At 33.9% G+C, this 23,474-nt stretch overlaps 3 protein-coding genes across 10 annotated transcripts in view; 2 read left to right on the forward strand and 1 right to left on the reverse strand.

Annotated features, from left to right (window-relative positions):
* The first annotated feature begins 2,215 nt into the window (after positions 1-2,215).
* LOC105257317 (protein DENND6A) lies at positions 2,216-14,196 on the forward strand. 5 transcript variants are annotated; one of them, XM_011267872.3, is made up of 11 exons: positions 2,216-4,128; positions 4,360-4,519; positions 8,428-9,199; positions 9,434-9,774; positions 9,891-10,163; positions 10,243-10,428; positions 11,119-11,366; positions 12,351-12,541; positions 12,597-12,865; positions 12,949-13,161; positions 13,235-14,196. In XM_011267872.3, the coding sequence occupies exons 4-11, from the start codon at positions 9,628-9,630 to the stop codon at positions 13,433-13,435; spliced, it is 1,728 nt and encodes a 575-aa protein (XP_011266174.1). In that variant the 5' UTR covers positions 2,216-4,128; positions 4,360-4,519; positions 8,428-9,199; positions 9,434-9,627; the 3' UTR covers positions 13,436-14,196. The 5 variants fall into 5 exon arrangements, with proteins under 5 accessions (XP_011266174.1, XP_019884949.1, XP_011266178.1 ...); XM_020029390.2 differs by having other exon boundaries at positions 4,372-4,519; XM_011267876.3 differs by lacking the exon at positions 2,216-4,128 and having other exon boundaries at positions 4,249-4,519; positions 13,220-13,400.
* On the forward strand, positions 2,938-4,012 carry LOC105257320. The gene is made up of 3 exons (XM_025413903.1): positions 2,938-3,304; positions 3,362-3,583; positions 3,666-4,012. Exons 1-3 carry the CDS (start codon positions 2,938-2,940, stop codon positions 4,010-4,012), a joined length of 936 nt encoding a protein of 311 aa, XP_025269688.1.
* Positions 14,197-17,148: 2,952 nt separating the features above from the next.
* LOC105257855 (synapse-associated protein of 47 kDa) overlaps positions 17,149-23,474 on the reverse strand; it is a 149,201-nt gene continuing 142,875 nt past the window's right edge. For 3 of the 4 annotated variants that reach the window (XM_025413802.1, XM_025413821.1, XM_025413798.1), the window contains one exon: positions 20,071-21,171. In XM_025413802.1, the coding sequence (XP_025269587.1) occupies positions 20,993-21,171 (179 nt within the window). In that variant the 3' untranslated portion in view covers positions 20,071-20,992. Of the gene's footprint in view, positions 17,576-20,070; positions 21,172-23,474 lie in introns of those variants that run through there. The other variant, XM_025413810.1, reaches the window with a different exon arrangement.

The following is a 23,474-nucleotide window of genomic DNA, read 5'->3' on the forward strand; positions in this document are numbered from 1 at the left end:
GCAGGATTCGTCTTCTACGGCGCTGTAGGCGCGTCCGCGTAATTTATTGATTAATAATTTTCTGAGGTTACTTTCTGCTGAGGGGGGGATGATTTCTTTCGCGCGCCGGCAGGCTTTGTTAAATTGCGACAGGGCGATATTACAACCGTCAAAGCTAGGAACTGAATCCGTGGCTTCGCGAAACGAAACCTTAGGGAGTTGTGTTGATCTCAGGAGGAAAGATCATATTGATATTCCTGGGAATCGCGTAGAGGGAAACCTGGAATGTCGTGATGTTGGGTGGGCTTCCCTACGAAGCTTGAGCTCTCGGCGCATATGTTATAATTCGCGGAGTACTTTGTGGCGCGTCATTACTTACGATGTCCGTTTTGTCCGCTTCCATGTTCTTTTTCATTTGTTTACGATATTTATTAAAATCTCGCACGTTTCTTTTGTACTCCTCGCGCTGTTCTTTCAAAAGTGCTGCTTCTTCCTTTAATTTTTCGTCTTTTTCATTAAGCTTAACCTGTATTATTTCGATTTCCGCTTCGGTCAGCGGTTTGCCCGTGGTTTTTCCGCTGCGGTTATCCGACGTATCAGAATAATTTTATCCGAGTTCTTCTCTAATATTCCACCGCTGTCAGCAAATTTGTTACGTCCCGGAGTGTCGCGGATCTAAATGACTAGTCGGACATTACGAGACTCGATCGCTTTTTCGGGTCTGGCAAACCTAGACAGTTCTCCCCGGGGATGCGCCCGATCTGAAGCACTCGGACTTAATCTTCGGACTCCGTGTCGGTAGAGTCTTCTTCGGGGTATACAATGGGGATCACTATATTACCATCTTGATTAGTAGGGAAATTAGCGGAGCGCAACCAGTAGTCTAGGTACCGCTGAGAAAACTCCGAACATTCGTCGCTAATCCTGGTACTACTTAATCTGTTGCCGCAGCAGTAACATGCGTATCCGATACTCTCGCCAATGATTAGTCTATGTTTTATCGCGTAATTATACTGTAGCCGCTCTTCCGCGGACAAAGGGTAATAACAGAAGCTACAAAGCGTGGTTCTAGTATTATTATTAGCAAATTCGCATGCCTTTTGGCAGAACCTTTGAGATAGGTCGAGGGGGATAGAGGGGGCAGGGGTGATGAGATTATGAAATTCGCGAGGTCGCATTAGGGATGATGTGATTTTAATGTGCAAATTTAATATAGAACTCTGCCTTATAAGGAGAATTCGACCGAGAATAGAGTCCCTTTAACGCAGAATTGGATTAAAGGGATTCGGGAAAGTAGGTCACTAGGTAATCGGGTCAAGAAATATAGGTCACTGGGTCATCAGGTTAAATCCCGATTTGGAATATAGGTCACTAGGTCATCGGATTAAATCCCGATTTGGAATATAGGTCACTGGGTCATCGGATTAAATCTCGAAGGGTTGGATTAAAATTTCCATTTCGGGGCTGACTTCGAGCGCGAATTAATTAGATTCTATTAAAAGGAGACTTTAGTGATTGTTTATTATTGTTGACATTAATTATTATTAATTTAATTCCTCGCAATCGCGTGTAATTCGCGAGACAGTGTTGGCGATTTAATTCGAGGGGTCTTCGAGACACATAGGAATGCGACGAGGCGCCTAAGGGTCGGGTATAGTCATAAAAAGTGACGCCTTACACTCAAAAGAACAAAAGAGCCCGGCGAACTTGTACGGACAGGATTTCTCGAAATCCACTTATTCTTGAGATGTCTCCTATATTTCCTCCAGAATTAATCAGTGCGTGATTCACTGTCGTGGTTGATTGGACTGCGCGGTGATCCTCGTGGGAAAGGATGGAAGCGGGTCGATACGGCGTGACGTCGGCGTCGATAGGGATGAGCTGCTTCAGCCACACGATCTTGCACGTCACTTTTGATGCGTTCGCGAATAAGAGTTCGTATTCCGGATCACAATAATTTTTATCGACGATGAATGAGTAGCGATCCGCGGTGCGTTCGTAATTCTGACGTAATCGGCGTACTTGGTTCTTCCTACCAGCACGGCGAGTTTTAGGCATTATATTTTAAATAATTCTAGGATTAATTCTAGGATTAATTCTTTAAAGCATTCTAGGATTAATTGTTGCGTCGGTTATTGCTCGATGTGCGGTGGTCCTCACTATCGAGAAAACTTCGGCTATATCTGTGAGCGGTGGTCCTCTCTAAACAGATATAAAAAAATCCGAGATCGCAGTATCACAATTGTTCAAAGTCGCAAGGTTAAAATAAGGCACATGCTCGGTAAGGAGATTAAGACTTTGTACATAATCGCGTTTCTGCAATACACGACCTTCTGCCAAACGCAACATGGCGCTACGTACCTAGGAAAAAGAATCCCGCGGATTATGCCACACCGGAAAACATAGCTCATCATTTGTGGTGGAAAGGATCCAGCTGGCTGTCAGACGTAAAATCATCCTGGCCCTCACTCCGTTCTGAACCTGCATCGGCCCAAAACGTTAACTTAGAAGAAGGACCAAGGAATATCCTCGTTACAATCGTTCGATCAGGTGCCTACTGGAAATTGCTGGCCAAATATTCCACTCTCACGAAGCTGATACGAGTCACGGCACTCTGCCGCAGGTTCATCTCGTACCTACGTAGAGTGTCGCAATCATCGCCGATCGAGCATCCACTAACACCTGTGGAGCTCGAGCTAAGCCGCACTTTCTGAATACAAATGGTACAACGAGCTTGATTTGGCTATGAGATCGGAATCATCTCTAAGGGAGAGCAGCTGCCGAAATCCAATCCAATGGTACGACTCATCCCATTCCTTGATCGAGAGGGATTGCTCCGAGTCGGAGGGCGTTTACATAATGCCCGAATCGATTCGGAGATCAAGCATCCGTATATCTTACCAAGGAGATCGCCCCTCAGCAAGCTGGTAATAGATGATGCTCACAGGAGAATGCTCCATGGGGGTACACAAGTCACGTTGGCCTTTATACGAAGAATTAGTTCTGGATCATCGGCGGAAGAGCGCCGATCAGATCTTAGATTCTGAGATGCGGACGGTATGCTCGCTATCGAGGGATCCGGGCGCAGCAGCTAATGGGCCAGCTACTGCTCGAGTGGCACCGGCTCGGTCCTTTTACAACTCGGGCCTTGATTATGCAGGTCCAGTCACCTTGAAGACTTGGAAAGGGCGGGTGGCACGAACATACAAAGGCTATCTGGCTATATTCGTATGCCTCGCTACATCAGCCGTTCATATAAAAGTAGTCACGGATTACACGACTGATGCCTTCATTGCCGCCTACAAAAGATTCACGAGCAGAAGAGGCATATGCGCCTCATTGCAAAGTGACTGCTGAACGAATTTTGTGGGAGCTGATGCAGTGTTAAGACGACAATTTAAGACATCCTCCAAGGAACTACGACATCTCGCATCCCTGCTCGCCAATGACCACACTATATGGAGGTTCAATCCCCCAGCAGCTCCTCACTTCGGAGGAAAGTGGGAGGTGGTCGTAAAATCAACTAAATATCACTTGCAACGAGTGTTAAAGGAGACTGTATTGATCTATGAGGAAATGACAACCATCAATGCAGATAGAAGCGGTCTTAAACTCAAGACCATTATGCCCGCTATCAGATGACGCGACTAACTATAGCGCTCTGACTCCTGGGCATTTCCTTATAGGGGAAGCGCCCACTGCTATTCCAGAATCTGCTCTATTAGACGAGAAAACTTCAAGGCTCTCACGATGGCAACTGCTTAGACAAAAGGTAGACCATTTTTGGACAAGGTGGTCCTTCGAGTGTTTACAGCGCTACCAAGCAGTATCAAAGTGGCATCATCCTTCAAACGACATAAAGGAAGGAACAATGTTCCTCATCGCCGATGAACGCTATCCGCCAGGAAAATGGCTCCTCGCTCGAGTAACACATCTCCATCCAGGACCTGACGGGTTAACAAGAGTTATTACCGTGAGAACGGCTACGAGTGTCAATCATACACTATGGACACATGGCCGGAATTTGCCCTAACATTGGAAAAGGCCCACTATGTTATAAATGTCGGAAATTTGGGCACAAGGCTCCCAGAATGTACCAGTCAAGTTGAATTCATGTCAAGTACGTCGGGGGGCAGATGCAGAGGATCTGTAAGATACAACCAAAATAATAATCTTAGGCCGGTATTCATAGTCCGATCATATATTTGAGATCGTCTTAAGTTCGAGCTTGAAATGCTACGCAGCTATTTTATTGGTTGAATGAGGTCTTAAGTCAACCTCGGACCAGAATTAAGACGATCTTAAATATAAGATCGGACTATGAATACCTTAATCGCGGTGCGTTTCGAGGCGGTTTTACAAGGCGAGGTTTGAAAAAAGAATGGAAAGTAGACATACACATTTCTCGAAAAGAGGTCGATTCAGGAGTGCGAAAGGTTCGGGTAGTTATAAAAACAATAACAATAAGGGCAATGGTGGAAAAGTTAACGAAAGAAGAAAAATCCTAGCCAATCATCGGATCAACAAAATCAAAACAAAGGTGAGTATATATTACAAAACTTAGTTGAAAATAATAGAAAAATGCAAAAATAATTTCATAGTAGAATGTAATCTACTGAACACCGAAGACGTGTACACTACTACGGGTAAATCAAGTTTAGGTAGATGCGTTACAAAATTCCTAGCAGATTCGGACGCGACAGAACATTTGACCAAGTCCAAATTGATTTCAAAACATTCGATGAGTTAAAGTGTGCTGAGATCAGATGCGCGAATAAAAACAACTCAGCGAAAAACGGAGGAAGTAGGAAAAATAGAAATTAGTCTGGAAAATGGTAAAAGTTTAGAAATCGACAAAGTTATTTTTGCGAATACACTCAAAGAAAATCTATTATCGTTGCATAAGTTTGTCGAAAAGGGACTTGCTATTTACTTGGATAATAAAAGAATAGATATTTTTGATCCTGTTTCAAATGAGCGTTTTATATCTGGTGTATAAGCGACCCTATTGGATTGTTGATTTAGAAATTAACACAAATAACGCAACTGACAAAAGCAGATCTGTAATAATTAATAGACGAATACTTGCGAATTTGGCTGAAGGAGAGTTGCCAGAAAATAAATATGTCACGCGAAGCGTCACAGCCAAATTACAACATTTGATACAAAAACAGTCTATTCAGCAGACTGAAAATTTAAGAAAAATTACGGTTGATGTTGAAAGCCAGGAAAATAAAGACAAGAGTTTAAAAGCTTTAAGCGAGAAAATAAGTTCAAATGAGATGTTGGATTCAAACGAATATGATAAACCAAAAAATGCACCATATGAGCAATCAAATTTTGACGTGACTATTTGGGACCGAAAATTTCATGACGTTAATGAACTACCTATAGTTAAATTAAATGATGACGAATCTTTATTTTCAGATGAGAATAAATTTTTTAATAAAACCATGCTGTGGCATGTAAGGTTAGGACATGCGTCGCTAGTCTATCTGAAAGCCTTACAATCAAAATTTCCAAATAATAAAGACTTAAATGATGCCATTTTTGATAAATCAATATTAGATTATGAGGTGTGTTTGATATCGAAATTTAAGAAATTACCTTTCAATTCAACACGTACTAGAGCCACAGCACTTTTGCAAATCATTCATTCGGATATAATGGGTCCAATATCTCCATCCTCATATCCTAAAGGATATAGATTTATATTTGTGTTCATTGACGATCATTCGCGACTAGCAATGGCATATCCCATGAAAAATAAATGCAAAGTAGGACATTGTTTAGAAATGTTTATGCGAAGTGCGAGAAATTTATTGGGGTATGATGCAAAGGTGTGTTATTTAAGATCTGATCAAGGCAAAGAGTATGTAGGCGGATACACAATTGAAGTTTTAAATAAATTAGGCGCGGAATTGCAATTGTCACCTCCCGATACTCCTGAGTTAAATGGTGTGTCTGAAAGGTTCAATCAAACGACACAGAAGAAGATTAGGTATGTAGATCGTATGTATATGATTAAGGATTACCAGAGTATCTATGGGATTTAGTTCTCTCAGCAGCTGTATACGCCTATAATCGCACACCCCATTTTTCAAATAACATATTATACCGTTAGTAAAATTCAATCCACATCATAACTTTGACATCAATCAACTGAAAAGATTTGGATGTGTTGCGTATATTAAAGTCCAAAGAAAAACAGATCCGAAATTTAGAGCGGAAGGAAGGCGAGTTATTCTAGTTGGTTATATACCCATGGGATATCAATTCTTAAGACCGGAGGAAGGAAAATATTATGAAAGTAGAGAAGTAAGATTTAACGAAAAATTAGTATACCGAGACAAATTTGTGAAAAACAGTATTAAAGACTTCCCACAACCAAATGAAGATCTTAATAAAGAAAAGTGGTTCGTTCAATTTAATAAAGGTGATAATGAGTCAGTTCAATCTGATAAAGGTGAAAATGAGTTAATAGAACTGTCAAAAACGGAGGGAGAGATTAAGAGGAAAAGGGGTAGACCGAGGAAACGAAACAGAACACAAGAAAGCTAAATCAAATAAATTGGACGAGACCGTAAACGATAATAGCTTTGACAATTTACAGATCGATGAGAAATGAAAAACAAGAGTTATTATTTACGAATTTAAGACACGGTGAGATAGAAACAGAAATCGATCAAACAAACGATGAAGTTTTTCATGCTATGCTAGCTAACATAAATTCTGATCCACTTAATTACAAAGATGCTATGCACACTAAAGATAATACACTTTGACAGGATGCTATTGATGATGAGTTAAGATCTATGAAGAAAAACAAAGTATGGAAATTAGTTAAACGTCCAGTCTAATGGAAAATAGTCAGAGAGTAAATATATTAGATTCTAGGTCTTTAAACATAAAACTGAAGCTGATCGAAATACAAGGCACGCTTAGTTATTCGAGGATTCAAAGATAACAATAATTATGAACTGAGAGAAACGTATGCACCTGTGTCAAGACTCACCTTGGTTCGAGCTGTATTGGTTATTATCAACAAATACAATTTAATAACGTGTCAACTAGACGTTAAAACAGCGTTTTTAAATGGTGAGATTAAAGAAGAAATTTTATATAAAAATATATATATTTTTATATAATATATATTTTGTAACTTCAAATAACAATTTTCAAATAACAATTTTTTATTGTTACAGGTTTATAGAGAAATTTATTTTTATTTTATTTAAGGAGATAGTTTATTAGTTAAAATATTTTATATAAAATATTATATAAAATATGTTATTTTCATATATTACTCATATTATTTGTATATAAAATGTTTATTTGTGTTCGAAGTTTTGTAACTTCAAATATCATCGTCTTACGAGGATTACTTAATTGTAGATATGAAAAATAATGATTATATTTTTTTATATTTTAATTATATGAAACATAGTATTTTTAGTATTTTTGATATTTTTATTGTATAAGATATATATTATTCATATATTATTTAAATATGAAATATTGATTTGTGTTCGAATTTATATAATATATATTTGTATAACTTCAAATAACAATTTTTTATTGTTACAGGTTTATTTAAGGTTTTATTTAAGGTTTTATTTAAGGAGATAGTTTATTAGTTAAAATATTTTAATTATATAAAATATGTTATATTCATAAATATATGAGTAATAACTCATATTATTTATATATAAAATATTTATTTGTGTTCGAATTTTTGTAACTTCAAATATCATCGTCTTATGAAGATTACATAGCTTAATTATAGATATGAAAAATAATGATATGTTTTTTATATTTTAATAATATGAAATATATTATTAATATTTTTGATATTTTTATTATATAAAATATATGTTATTCAGGTATTATTTAAATATTATATTATTATATAAATATATAAAATTGTTTTTATCTAAAAATTTTTTCCAATTATTTGTGTTTGTAATACAATAATTTGAACAATTGTGAATTTTGAAATAAGAGGAATATTTTAAGGATATTTTGTATCTATTTTCAAAATATTGAGAATTTAATAAAAATTGTATAGAATGTCCTTGTATTGTTTAGAAACTTCAGTACAATTTTTAAATCGACTCACTATATATAAATAAAATTTTGTTATTCCAAAAAGAATAAAATTTTGTTTAATATATAATATATTTAAATATATAATAAAATTTGTTTTTACATAACTTTTTTTCTAATTCTTTGTATCAGTTATTTGAACAACTATATAAATTTTGCAAATAAGAGAAATATTTGAGAAATTCGATAAAAATGAAAGAAAATGTTCTCGTATTTTAGGTATAATTTTTAGTTTTTTTTTAAAATTTAGATTAAAAAAAATTTTTTTTTATTATTCTAAGAAAATAAAATTTTGTTTCCTGAAATGTGTGTGTGTACGCATATGCATTCTCCAACTCCAAGGCTCCAAGGCCCGTTCATTTCACGATTTGCCACCAGAAGTCTCCATGGTATCTTTAAACCGAAGCTGAGAGAGAAAGAGAGAAAGAGAGAGAGAGAGAGAGAGAGAGAGAGAGAGGATGCCGCCATGTCTTGGGATCCGCTTATGATTTCTCGGTGAAAACTATGTACAAGAGAGACGAGAAACATGTATCGTAAAGTATCCGGACGACGATGCTAATTTATTACTTGCGAAAGACAGACACCAAGCCAAGTGACTCGACTCCGAAGTGGATCAATCCGACATCTGTCATCGAGCTGTCAATCGTAAGGTGGATTCTTCGACAGAGGTTATAGGCGCCCAATTATAGCATATCGTCGATATTCCAAACACTATGAGGAATTTCTACGAGGGAGCGAGGGTGAGCGTCGCGTGTCTACACAAATGTCAACTGTGCCCATCAGCTGTTCCGCCCCGACGACTCTCGCTCGCGCGCCCGCACCTTTTGACGTTTCGTTTGACAGATTGTCACCTGGACGTGGGGAGCATATGGAGGAGATTTTAACGATACATCGCGGGTATACACGGCGTTATGCGTGATTACTCATCCTTGACTAGGCGTTGCACGCAAAAGGATTTTCAAGGACGCAGAGAGATTATTCCATATTTTCAAGCATCATCGAACAGGGTACAAACTCTCGAGACTAACGGTAGTCCGAGTAGAATAGTCAAAGTTAGCGCAAAAAACTTCCTAGGACAGATTTATAGTTAATGCATGCATATATATACATAGTGGTAAGTTCATTTCAATCGCAAGAGTTTGGTTTATATTTGCATTATTATATTTTGTTTACATTTATATTGTTATATTTTTATTATTATATTCCTATTATTATATTTATATTATTATATATTTTATATTTTATATTATTATATATTTTATAAATAATATTTATATTAATAATTTATTTAAATATTTATTTAAATAATATTTATATTAATAATAATATATACATGTATATTTTTCAGGTCTTATTTAAAGTTTTTACGCACATATTTTGTGTCGTAACATGAGATAATTAATAGTCAATTGCTATAGCGCAGTGTATCATATGGAAAATGTCATGAGGAATCATAATCATGTTGTACAATGACAAATGACACATGCGCTAATACACAATTTAACGACTAGATCAATAGCGAGATAAGTAGAAGAAGAAACAATGTCAGTTCCTTCCTGCTCGAGTAAAGAGCCGGATAATGTAAACACTAAGGAGAAAATGACGTACGAAAAATGGGAACGTTTTAATAATTGGGTGCATTGTATATGCATTGTTACTTTTGATCTTGAATTGGGTCAAGCTATAGAGGTACGATAATATCACCCTCGCTTTGCTTTAACTAACACAAAATGAAATATTTTTCTATACTAATCTCTCATAAATAATAAATAAATAATAAATAAATTTTCTTTTATGAATTTTAGGCAATTTATCCAAGTCATATTAAATTATCGGAGCAAGAGAGATCAAATGTCTGCTATTTAGCCTTCCCCGATTCCAATTCTGGATGCATGGGAGATACTCAGTATCATGTAAGAATAAGACAAAGTAGCAAAATGGTGCAGGAAACCACTGCGCTTAAGGAATACGACAGAAAATCACCTTCTTTTCTACAAACTGATAGAGATTATTACTGGGGATACGTATATTTTCGACAAGTAAAGGACAAGTCTTTGCCGAGGGGATATTTTCAAAAGGTTTGTGCTGTTCTGAAGCGAGAGACTGCGATTCGCCTGAAATTTCTTTCTATGACCAATCGCAAAATTTCACTTTCAGAGTATTGTTATAATTACAAAACTGCCGTTCGTCAATCTGTTTGGTGAACTGTGCGCTCTAATCGCGCCGGAATTTTTCGAAGCCGGAACCGCGCTCATGGAGGCTGTGGTACGCGAGATTGATCAATGGCCTCCTCCAGTTCCAGGACAGACGGTTCATTTACCTCTTATTGGTGTGTTATTCCAGGTAAAAGATATGCTAAAATTGCTAAAATTATATAAATCCGTTTTATTAATATAACAGGACCAGAAAAGCCCAGTGAGTGGAAAAAATCATGAAATTAATATTAATATTAATATTAATAATAATAAATTCCGATTTTTATTGTCCTGGATTTTTTATCCAATAGAATAAACTGACAAAAATGATAAAAATAACTATTATCCATATTCAAATGTGTTTATACAATTTTATGCAAAAAAATACTTTTTCTTTAATTAATAAATCATCCCAAGGTGCTTAATTACTATAATTTAAAAATTAAAATAAATCTAATAATAAAGTCTTTTTTAATTCAAATTAATATGTGAAATTTTTAAAACAAGAATTTTGAAGATATAAATGTTATTAAATTTTATATTAATTTTTAATAAGAAAAGTGTAATAATAATAGAATTTTATCAATATACACCTAATTTGCATTTTCCTTTTATTTAATAAAAAATCAATTTATTTGCTATCGATTCCTAATCTTAGGATTTTATTTTGGATAAAGCTTAAATGGGAAAAAAATACTCTCAATTTAGACAAATTTAAAAAAAGTTTTCTATGTATTTGAACTTTTTTAATAGAAAATTTTTTATAGACTATTTTTAACCAGTTTTTTCCAAATATAAATAAAGATACATTGCGTATATCAATGTCCAACTGTTTCAGACATATATCCCAAATCAAAATTGTAAAGCCACCATACCCTCAATTGCTGCCATGGAACACGCACCGAATGTACACGCAACACGAAGACTGATGTTGACGTCAGCCTACGAAGGCGACATGTTTCGGAGTTTAGCCAGTGTTGTCAGTTATGTGCATTTATTATGGGAATTGGTGCTTCTCAGCGAGCCGATCGTTGTAATGGCTAGCTCGCCCACCACGTGTTCCGAACTAGTTCAAGCGCTTATAGCGTAAGTAGAATGAAACATTGAAAAAATATTTTTGTCATCTATTTACAATATATACAGGGTGTTTCAGACCACCCGTACCACCCATTTAAAAACTAGAGAAGTGGTTATTTCAAAAATGTAAAAACATTTTCTTTATAAATCGGATGCGCTCTATCGAATGGTGATATTTTCAACTTCTGGTTCTGGCCGGAAATAGGCGATTCAGACCGGAAGTGTAATTTTTTAAATGGAACCCCCTATTTTTCATTGTTATATTCTTGTCATATTCTTGTAGCTTACCTCGAGAGGTATGTTTTCAAAACATTATAATAAATTATTTTTCCATGAAGCACTTTTCGAGTTATGAGGCTTGAAATTATTTCTTAATTTTATACATAAATCATAAAATATCTTGTAAAATATTCATTTTTCGATTATCTTACCTTAATACTTTTAGGTACAAAATAATGAGAAGAATCAATTGGTGTAAAGAAAACACATAGTTGTTTAAAAAAAAAATATGTAACTGTTAACTGCAAATTACATATTTTTTTCTTAAAAACAGCTATGTTTTTTCTTTACACCAATTGATTCCTCTCATTATTTTGTACATAAAAGTATTAAGATAAGATAATCGAAAAATGAATATTTTACAAGATATTATTTTATGGTTTATGTAAAATTAAGAAATGATTTCAAGCCTCATAACTCGAAAAGCACTTCATGGAAAAATAATTTATTATAGTGTTTTGGAAAGCTCTCGAGATAAGCTACAAGAATATGCAATGAAGAATAGGGGGTTCCGTTTAAAAAACTGCACTTCTGGTCTGAATCGTCTATTTGCGACCGGAACCAGAAGTTGAAAATCTCACCATTCGATAGAGCGCACCCGATTTATAAAGAAAACGTTTTTACTTTTTTGAAATAACCACTTCTCTAGTTTTTAAATGTGTGGTACGGGTGGTCTGAAATACCCTGTATAACAGAAAAGAAAACATTCCACAGCATGATCGCGCCGTTAAAATACTGCGCTGATCATCGCCCGTACTTCACCATCCACGACTCGGAATTTAAGGAATACACCACAGACTCTCCGACACCGCCTGCTGTGATTCTGGGCGTGACCAATCCGTTCTTCGCCAAGACTCTGCAGCACTGGCCGCACATCATCCGAATAAGCAACGGCAACAGCAGTGGTAAGTTCTATGACACTTATCTTGACTAGTTTGTGTTGAAGATTTGATGTTTCAGAAGATCAAAAATACAAGATCAAGAGATCTGAAAATCTCAAAGTGCTGGACTCGAAACCTGGCGTTTATACTCAATACAAACCCTTCCTGCAGAAGGATAAGACCATCTTGAAGAAATTGTTCAGAGGCATTCAGACCAAGAGACCGGGCGAGGTGCAAACTGCGCTCTTGAAACGTCACTTGATAGAGCTAACCGAGAGTTTCATGATTCCACTAGAGAGGTACATCGCGACTCTCATGCCGCTGCAAAAGAACATATCGCCTTTTAAGGTAGATCAGTTTTATTTTAATAATTATAGAATCTCATCTCTTTCGGCTCGTGCTAAAATGTAATAAAAATGCGACTACTTCAGGCAACTCCTACACCACAAATGTTCAATCCAGATGACTTCCTAGCTAGCTTAAGTAGCTCTGGTCCCCAGTTGACTACGGGTATAAAGGGAGATTGGGTGGGACTGTACAAACGATTCTTTCGATCGCCCAACTTCTCTGGATGGTTCCACACTAGATATACAGAGTTGAGTCAACAGTTGCAAGCTAAACAATTGGAGAAATTGTCGCAAGCAGTACGTATTAAAAGAAGACGTTGATTTTTTTCTATACCCTCTCTAGTATTCTCAATAGTTTTTTCATGGATAGGACTTGAAGACGTGGGTGCAGGGGAAACAGGAAGTGGAGGTGGTCGATATGATTCTTAGGATTCGTCAAAAGTTGGAGAGAAGCTGCATCGATGACGTACCAATCGATAACTCAGTAAGAGAGAGATTACGAGAAAGAATAAATGACATTACGCATGTATTGCCAGAAGATTTGAAGATTATTTTGAAACGCGAATCTTGACAGTACGATTATATTATCAATATCAAAACTCGCTAATGTTACATTTAGTTTCTACATAAGCTGGGGTTACATTTAAGTCAACTCAGAAGTGTAACATATGTAAGATAATTTCAAGAGTCCACCTCATTTTTTCCTTTTTATTATGACGTAAACGAATGGATGAGACAGACAGTTACAGTTTAATTGTTATAGTTTGAGAATTTATACAATGAATTTTATATAAAACAAGATATTATCACGTATACATACGTATATTTTGAGCTGCAACTTCAAATACTCGCTGCAGACAGGTTGACGAAGTAAATCCACTGTATGCGTAACAGAAATTAACCGCTCAAACATCCTAGATGCTTAAGTATACTACTCAAGTACTCTCGATCTCGCTTTTATACTCTGATATACATAGCGTTTCGTAAATTTATTTAATAATCTTACGTATTTCGTCTCTTCTATTTCGTTCGACCGACTGTAGCAGCTATTTGTGATTTTCTTTGTAATGCCAACTTAATCAGCATAGCTTCCTTTTTCTATTCGATCAAATCATATCGATTAATAATTTTGTATTATTTTAATTTATAATTTTTTTATGATTATCAAATACTGGGGCAAATACTCTATTTAGGGCAATAATAGGAATCTCATGAGTACATGAATTTCAACTCGAGTGGAATGTATGAGGATCAGAATGTTAATCAATGTAAATACATTTTTGAAAGATCTGTAAATATTATGGGATACAAATGATGTGTAATAAAAATTTATTTTAATACAATATCTTGGATTATTATATTTATCTGCAATTATATACAACACATTTGTTGCAGAATATAAAATGAAATTAAAAGTACATTAATTTTTATAATTTTCTACAGTAAACATCTTACATGTATAACTGCAGATTTTATAATGTAACTTTACTTAGAATATTAATTGAATGTGCGTGTGTGTATTCTACAGGGTGGCCCCGAACGTTCCAGCTAGACTTTGAGATCTTATAGGAAATTTAATTCTGAAGAAAAAATTTCCTATAAACATGGGTCGAAAAATGCTTCCTTAAGAAGTTATCGCTCAAAAACCTCTGATGAAGAAGAGGAAAAGGTGAAAAGAAAATGAAATAAAAAGAAAATGAAACTAAATAAATTTCTTGGAAAAAACGATAAAAATAAAAAATAAAATTTTTTTTCTTTTATGAAAATAAAATAAAAGTTAGTTAAAAAAGAAAAATTATTTTATTTTACTATTTATTAATTATTTTATTTTACTGTATATAGGGTGTCCCAAATGTTCTGGATCGATCGAATATTTCATAAACTATGCACTTTAGAAAGAAATGTTTCACACAAAAGTTGTGGCTTGAAGGAGGCCATCAGATAGTGACAATGATTTGACATGGGAGAGTCATTTGAAAGTCACATGAAGACCACGGTCATATTCTTAAATGGAACCCCCTATTTTTTATTACATATTCGTGTAGCTTATCTCGAGAGCTTTCCAAAACACTATAATAAAGTATTTCTTCATTGAACTACTTTTCGAGATATGAGGTTTGAAATCATTTCTTAATTTTGCATAAACCATAAAATATCTAGTAAAATATTCATTTTTCGATTATTTTACCTTAATAATTTTATGTACAAAATAATGAGAGGAATCAATTGGTGTAAAGAAAACACATAGTTGTTTAAAAAAAAAATATGTAATTGTTAATTGCAAATTACATATTTTTTTCTTAAAAACAACTATGTTTTTTCTTTACACCAATTGATTATTTTCATTATTTTGTACATAAAATTATTAAGGTAAGATAATCGAAAAATGAATATTTTACAAGATATTTTACGGTTTATGTAAAATTAAGAAATGATTTCAAGCCTCATAACTCGAAAAGTACTCAATGAAGAAATATTTAATTATAGTGTTTTGGAAAGCTCTCGAGATAAGCTACGCGAATATGTAATAAAAAATAAGGAGTTCCATTTAAGAAATTGACGGTGATCTTCACGTGATTTTCAAATGACTCTCCCATGTCAAATCATTGCCACTATCTGATGGCCCCCTTCAAGCCGTACAACTTTTGTCTGAAACATTTCTTTCTAAAGTGCATAGTTTATGAAATATTCGACTGGTCCGGGACTTTTGGGACATCCTGTATACTGAGGATAATTTGATACATTTTACATGTATTCGGTTCTATAATTATGCTTCAATTATGGAAAAAGCAATGATATACATCAGGGAGAAAAAAGCATTACTTTATAAGAGGTAATATTTCATTTTATTTCATTTCTTACGACTTTTATTGTTACATTCTCCCATTACATTAATAATTTCCTCAATAGTTTCGTCTTAATGCTTGCATCATATTATATATATATATTCTCATTATAATATATCCATAATATATTATCATACTTTCAATGGAGTCAACAACATATATATATATATATATATTTATCCATATGTATACGTGTATACATATATATGTATATTAGATATCGGGTGTATGTTCGTTTTCCATTTGTTCACGACTGTGAATGCGCACACACACACAATATCGTAGGATAGCTTTATTACACAATTAATTCACAGAGTTCGCTTTGTTATTCTGCCGAAGTACACCGCGATATTTCTGGCCTTTGTCTTCTGTCGCTCTCGCGGAAAATAGGAATTTAGCATACCGTTCTTGTTTTTTTCTTTTTTTTTTTACCTTTTTTTGCTCTTCGGTTAGAGAGAGAGAGAGAAAGAGAAGGGAAAATTTTTCTCTCGCGATATTTTCATATTTAGACAGTCGAAGGGATTCGAATGAGGAATTCTCGGCACGAGCCGCGCATAAATAACGAAGAGGGGGATAAATTTTGCAATTATCGTCTTTTTTTTCATTACATACTTCGACAGACTTTAGGCCTGGGGGTGTGAAAAAATTGCGCCACCGAATAAAAGGTACATTTTACAAGTCTTATCGAGACTAATGCGAATAAAAACTTTACAACGAGCTTGCTCTCGGGGAAAGATGAACCCGTTTGATGAAGCGGTGTCTTTGAGAGCACGAGCGGACAGTTTAAATTCTTTCTTTTCCCTCCCCTCTTTTTTACGGGACTTATGGTGGGAAAATCATGTGCTTGAAAAGTAGCTTGTGGAAATATTCTCGCTTTTAGCATACATTTGCGGCGATAAAATAACAATTTTATCCGTACTCATATGATATCATCTTTGCAATAAAATCGCCACTCGCTCTCATTTGTATTGTTTTTATTAAATAGAATTTTAAATCATTTCACAGACAATTTTAATGAGAGTAATAAAATATGGAAGTAGCGATTAACTCTTATATCGATGTTTCCAAATTTTCATTAATAAAATTAATTGTTAGAAATAACGTTGACTCGTATAATTTTTTTACTTAATATTTATTTAATAAAATTTATTTAATAAAAAACAATGAACAAGTAGATCATAGTAAGAAGGTATATCCAAATAAATTAATTTATTACATTTATCAAAATAAAATAAATTATTACAAATGCTATTAACTCGAGTATCTTTCAATAATCTTTTTACTTAATATAATTTACTTAATATAAATAGAGTAAACAGTAAACTTTTAATAAAATATATTGAAATCCTGCGAATTTTATTTTCCTTGCTATTTCTAATTAATTTAAAAAAAAGATAGAAATGAAGATTTAATTTACAATGGATGAATTTTTTTTTAAGCAATACATATGAAATAATAATAAGTAGCATTCGTTTTTATTTATTTGCTTAAATGCTACAAACGTTTCCATTGAGGATATATTGTTATTTTACGCAAAATGTATACTAAAACCTGACACGCGATTCAATGTAAAATTTACAATCCAAAATCTCGTACAGAAAGTCTATACATTCTCTTCCAAGTCCCACCATAAATTTAGCCTTTTTTTTTTACTCCGATGCTTCGCTTTGATCCGACGTTTGTTCACCTTTCCACGCGCCCTTCACCTTATCACATTCGTGTGTCATTGACATTAACGATAATAATCGTGAGCTTCAAGTATCTTACTAATAAATTGATTTCTCTCTTGCTGCCCGAGTCGGATTCGAGATCCGTTTGTCTGCACGGAGAAGATATCCAGGAGTAAAGCTCAATCTCATCCTTTTCTAGAATTTATAATATATATCCTATATATTATTATTATTATTATTATTATTATTATTATTATTATTATTATTATTATTATAATATATTATCTAAATTAATATCTAATTTGGATATTATAAAGATAAATCTGTATTTTAGATAGATCTGTATAATATCTAATTTTTAGACGAAATTTGTAGATATCTAATTAATTAGACGAAATGAAATATTTGGTAAACCATAAATTTGAAACGCGGTACATTTTACTGTCGCAAAAAGTCTCTCTCTTCGTCTGAGAATCAGCTGTTTCTTCTTCCCATCTCTTCTATGGCAGAGGACGATTGGACGGTATGTCGCGTAGAGAATAATCGCACCAATGAAATGTCAGCCGAGTCTATACGGGATACGTAATTAATCTGAAAATTTCATTTCCGCCGCCTTTTAATTTACGATAATTTAATTAAGAATAATATAGAGTGCAATACAAATGCATACGTAATTATACGTGAACGCAACAATTTATTCTTGCGATATTTCGTCCGTACAGACAACGCGAACGCGTCTCGCTCTCACATTTCTTCATTTCTTCACAATATAAACAACGCATAACAAAACACTCCCACAATTGACAAATTAAACATTCTTCTCTCAACATCATCATCATCGACATCATCATCATCGATCGGCACTTCTCGCATCTTATCTACAGGTTTCATCGAAAACATACACGCTAAACAACATATCGTTAAATCTAATGCCTTCCTCATTTTTTTATCAGGGTTGGCAAAAAACTTGTTTTTTTTTATTTTAAACAAAAAACATTGTTTTTCTGTTTAGAACAATGTTTTTTGTTTTATTTGTGTTTTTAAGTAAAGTAAAAAGAAACATGTTTTAAACAAAAGAAGCATGTTTTAAACAAGCAAAAAGTACTTAATAGCTTTGATCTGTGTAAATAATTAAATTTTTCGCTAGCGTTAATCTGTAAATAACGTTGTCAAAATTGACAACGCTATTAAAAATATGAATAATAAAATAAAAATGATAAGATGGGTATTATTTTAGCAGAATATTTATTTTTGGATATTAAATAACAATCAATACAATAAAGATTACTTAGAAGATATTGACTGACTTTACATTTTACATTTTAACATTTTAAATTAATAGTACATAACTCATAGCAGGTCATAGTAGTTCTAAAAAAAGGTTCTAGTTAATAATATTTAATATATAATACTTCCTTTCCTATTCTTATTAAATAACCTCATGCTTAACTCTCAACATAAATTATAAATAAAAGAAAAATAAAAAACCTCAATTCTTCTTTTTAAAAGAACTTTTTTTAGAAACTGACCTGCTATGTGTTATGTACTATTAATTTAAAATGCTAAAATGTAAAATGTAAAGTCAGTCAATATCTTCTAAGTAATCTTTATTGTATTGATTGTTATTTAATATCCAAAAATAAATATTCAGCTAAAATAATACCCATCTTATCATTTTTATTTTATTATTTATATTTTTATATCTATATGTTACATAAATATAGATAAAAAACTAAAAACGAAAACTTTTTTGCAACATACACATCTATAAGTTTTTGTTTGTTTTTTATTTTTTTTACTATTTCTTTTCCAAATAATCATATGTTTTATTTGCGATATTTTAAACGGTTTTAAATAGTAGTTTAAAACAGTTTAAAACAAAAATGTTTAAAACAGTGTCCACTGTTTTAAACAAGTTTTAATCATACAGTTTTAAACATATGCCAACCCTGTTTTTTTTTAGCCACAGGTCAGATCAAAAATATCATCCATCGAGCCGAATCGATTCTCGCATCATCTTTGGTATACTCCTTCGTGGAATTACACATTTCGCGATCGAAATAGTTATTGACAATTAAAAATTTTTGACAATTAATAATGACAAGTATCCAGTGTTAGATTGGAAAGAAAGAACGACGATCATCGGTGGCACCTTTTATTATGCGCTTTATTCTTTTTCCTTTTTACAAAAGCGGAATTTTTGTTTTTCTTTAATAGAAAAAAAATTATGACGGATTGAAAACAAATTATGACGGATAATTTCCAGAATTATTTCGTAGCAGAAAGTGCGCCGCCGATTCGAATAATCGTCGAAACTGTGTCTCTCTCGATCCACGGCAGTGTACAATTTATTTTCAATTGTATTAATTTATTCCAAAGAGAGAAAATTGTCGATTTTGCGGCCACGATGATGAGCGGTCGACCCGTGTTTCCCAGCGTGTGTCGAGAAATTAATTAATTTATATATAATATATATATAATATCGCATAATTTTGAAATGAAAAATTTCATTGTTACAAACGTTATATCTTCGGACAAAGCTGTCCAATAATTGACACAAGTGTGTATATGTGCGATGTTGATTAATTCACGTACTCACCAACGCAAAATTCGTCGTATCATAGCTCGGGGGCGGATGCACGAATATTTTACGATCGTACGAAAATATAATCGTATGAATACGATTAGTCTTTTTCTTTTCTCTTTCGTCTCCGAGCTATGAAACGACGATTGCCATCATCGTGCCCGAGAATCGCAAAGAATTCGCGCTGTTTTGGAGAAAAAGAAAAAAAAAAAGAAAAAAAGAGAGCAAGGAAAATAATGAAGATACAACATTTCTATCTTTCTCTCTTTCACTTTCACACACTTATGCTTTTTATAATACAATCTTCGCTTTTACACCGCCATTTTTCACAATTTTCAGCCTGCATCCTGCTCTTATTCTGCTCCTCGTTTCCCGGAGACAAACCGATCCTCAAAGAACCCATGCGTTTCTTTATTCGCGTTTCCTACCCTCGGGAGACATCGACACTGGATCAAGATGAGAAGAGGAATCTTTTCGAAGCGGTGCTTTGTGACTCGACGAAAGGAGGGCTTCCAGTCTTTCAAAGTTGACGGAAAAGAAAGGTAACAAAACGCAGTTTTACAGATGTAAAAAGCTTCTCGATGTAAAAGGAGAGGAGAAAATTCCATCAAAAATACAACGATCAAAAATTATTATCCTCGAATAGCACGCAATCTCTGCATAAGTAAAAAGAAAATAATGGAATCGAATTCTATCGCAAGAAGATTATTTTAACAGAATTTTTACATCCATTTTTTCCCTCACAATTGAATCCCAGTCGAATCGTTCGCTCGAAATAGATTCTCTCTTCTTACACGTTTTTTTTTCAAACAACGTGTATCCTTAATCGATCTCTCGTAGAAGAGACAACTCGATTCGTCCTTCTTCTCCTTCTGCTCGACGAGAGAGTGATAAACGTAAATAAACAAATCGCGTGGAAAAGAAATCCGCGAGGAGCTTCTCCCTCGATCGGTGAGGAAGAGCAGTTTCGAGCTCCGCCGATAATGCAGATCCATTTAACCGGTCACGAGGAGGATCTCCTCCTTGACTCACTTGAGATCCTCGTCGTCCTCGTTGGCAAGCAGCTCGTCGATGTGCTTCTCCCAATCGTTATCGTTCACCGTCATGTCTCTCGTGGCGATGACGTTGCTGCTGGTTTTCTCGTGGCCACCCGTTACAACCTCGTAATCCTTTAGCTCGGCCTCCAACTCACGTTCCCAATCTTCTTCTACGGAGAGGCACAAGCAGCGTTGTAGCTATTTTGCAGAGAGGGCCGCACTCTGGTCTTTTGTTTGTCTGTCTGTTTTTTTTGTGTCTTGTGTCTTTTCGCTTGGTGCTTGTGTCATATCCGAGCTTCTCGCGCGGAAATGACAAGTATGTATGTAAGTGTAAGTATACGTGAGTGTACAGAGTGGGGATCGTGAAAGAGGCGAGAAAACTCAAAATTACGGGAACTCGGGAGAAACCCAGCAAACATCGAATAACAGTTATAGAACTGTTAGTTATTAATTTTCCACTCGACAATATAACTGTTACATGCCCTCTTACAGCGATTATAAGTACAGCACTGTAAATCAGTGATATTTTATTGAAAGAATCTGTTAATAATTTTGACTGTTTCAATCAGTAATATTTCTTTCTATCGTCAGTAATATTAAACTATAATTCATCTCTTCATAATTTTCATTAAGTTAGACATTTATTTGTCCGACTGATATAAGATCGATTTAATATCTGAAGTATCTTTATTGAGATTGTATCAGAAATTAAATCGAATTAATACTTCTAATTTTATCTGTCGCTCTTTCCAAACTTTATATAATTCTTATAACTAAATATGATTGTAGCAGTAAATGAATGAATTAGCGATTACTGATTTTACAGTGAAATTTACTGGTTTTATAGTAAATTTTATTTTATTTTAATTGACCATAATCAAGTGAGATATAAGATAAAATAACAAAAAAATAACTTTCCACTGAAAATCAGTAAAATACTCACTGATTCTCAATGAAATCTTATTTTACTGTTTAAATTAGTGATATTTTCACTGAAAAACAGTAAATAGTCACTGATTACAGCAATTATAAGTACAGCACTGTAAATCAGTGATATTTTATTGAAAGAATCAGTTAATAATTTTGACTGTTTCAATCAGTAATATTTCTCAATATCGGTAATATGTTTCTTTCTATCGTCAGTAATATTAAACTATAATTCATCTCTTCATAATTTTCATTAAGTCAGACATTTATTTGTTCGACTTAAGATCAATTTAACACCTAAAGTATCTCTATTGAGATTGTATCAGAAATTAAATCGAATTAATACTTTTAATTTTATCTGTCGCTCTTTCCAAACTTTATACAGGGTGGCTCCGAACGTTCCAGCCAGACTTTGAGATCTTACAGGAAATTTAATTCTGAACAAAAAATTTCCTATAAACATGGGTCGAAAAATGCTTCCTTATAAAGTTATCGCTCAAAAACTTCTGATGAAGGAAAAGCAAAAGGTGAAAAGAAAATGAAACTAAATAAATTTCTTGAAAAAAATGATAAAAATAAAAAATAAAAATCTTTTTCTTTCATGAAAATAAAATAAAAGTTAGTTAAAAAAAAATTATTTTATTTTCATAAAAGAAAAAGATTTTTATTTTTTATTTTTATCATTTTTTTCAAGAAATTTATTTACTTTCATTTTCTTTTTATTTCATTTTCTTTTCACTTTTTGCTCTTCCTTCATCAGAGATTTTTGAGCGATAACTTCTTAAGGAAGCATTTTTCGACCCATGTTTATACGAAATTTTTTGTTCAGAATTAAATTTCCTATAAGATCTCAAAGTCTGGCTGGAATGTTCGGGGCCACCCTGTATAATTCTTATGACTTACTAAAAATTAAATACGAAAAAGATAGCGATCGTAGCAGTAAACGAACAAACTAGCGATTACTGATTTTACAGTGAAATTTACTGGTTTTATAGTGAATTTTATTTTAACTGACCATAATCAGTGAGATATAAGATAATAAAATAACAAAAAAAATAAACGTTTCCTGAAAATCAGTAAAATATTCACTGATTCTCAGTGAAATTTTACTATTTAAATTAGTGATATTTTCACTGATTCACTTTTAGAGAATGTTATGTAATAGTTACATAATATTGTTGAGTGAGAAATTACACCTAACAATTATATAAATGTTACTTGGTGTTTGCTGGGAAAAAGGCAAAAGACAGAGAGAGAAAGAGAAGCGAAAGGGGCAGGGGCATCCACGACCTCCTCTCTTCGCTTCGAGAGCTTAAATTCAGCTCGTTAAACGCGTTGACGTTACGTTAGTAGCTTCTGAGAGAGAAACGAAGACAGAGGAGTGAGAAATTATATTACATGATTATTAAGGACGACGCGATCGTGCGCTTCTTTCAAATCCCTGACGACGACGACGACTACTCGTTGTCGTCGACTACACTAGCTCTCACCGGAAAATGGCAGCGAATTACCCGGAGAAATGGCTAGCTCATCACGTTAACGTTTA

Source organism: Camponotus floridanus, unplaced genomic scaffold, assembly GCF_003227725.1.
Source record: "Camponotus floridanus strain SB8 unplaced genomic scaffold, Cflo_v7.5 scaffold11, whole genome shotgun sequence".
Classification (NCBI taxonomy): Eukaryota; Metazoa; Arthropoda; class Insecta; order Hymenoptera; family Formicidae; genus Camponotus; species Camponotus floridanus.

Excerpts from the sequence above, each read along its gene's own strand:
- LOC105257320 (XM_025413903.1), top strand. The coding sequence starts at position 2,938 with ATGGGGGTACACAAGTCACGTTGGCCTTTATACGAAGAATTAGTTCTG. Across the intron at positions 3,305-3,361 it reads AAGATTCACGAGCAGAAGAG|TGTTAAGACGACAATTTAAG; the intron begins GCATATGCGCCT and ends GAGCTGATGCAG. Across the intron at positions 3,584-3,665 it reads CATCAATGCAGATAGAAGCG|GGGAAGCGCCCACTGCTATT; the intron begins GTCTTAAACTCA and ends ATTTCCTTATAG.
- LOC105257317 (XM_011267872.3), top strand. The coding sequence starts at position 9,628 with ATGTCAGTTCCTTCCTGCTCGAGTAAAGAGCCGGATAATGTAAACACT. Across the intron at positions 9,775-9,890 it reads AATTGGGTCAAGCTATAGAG|GCAATTTATCCAAGTCATAT; the intron begins GTACGATAATAT and ends TATGAATTTTAG. Across the intron at positions 12,866-12,948 it reads AGAACATATCGCCTTTTAAG|GCAACTCCTACACCACAAAT; the intron begins GTAGATCAGTTT and ends CGACTACTTCAG.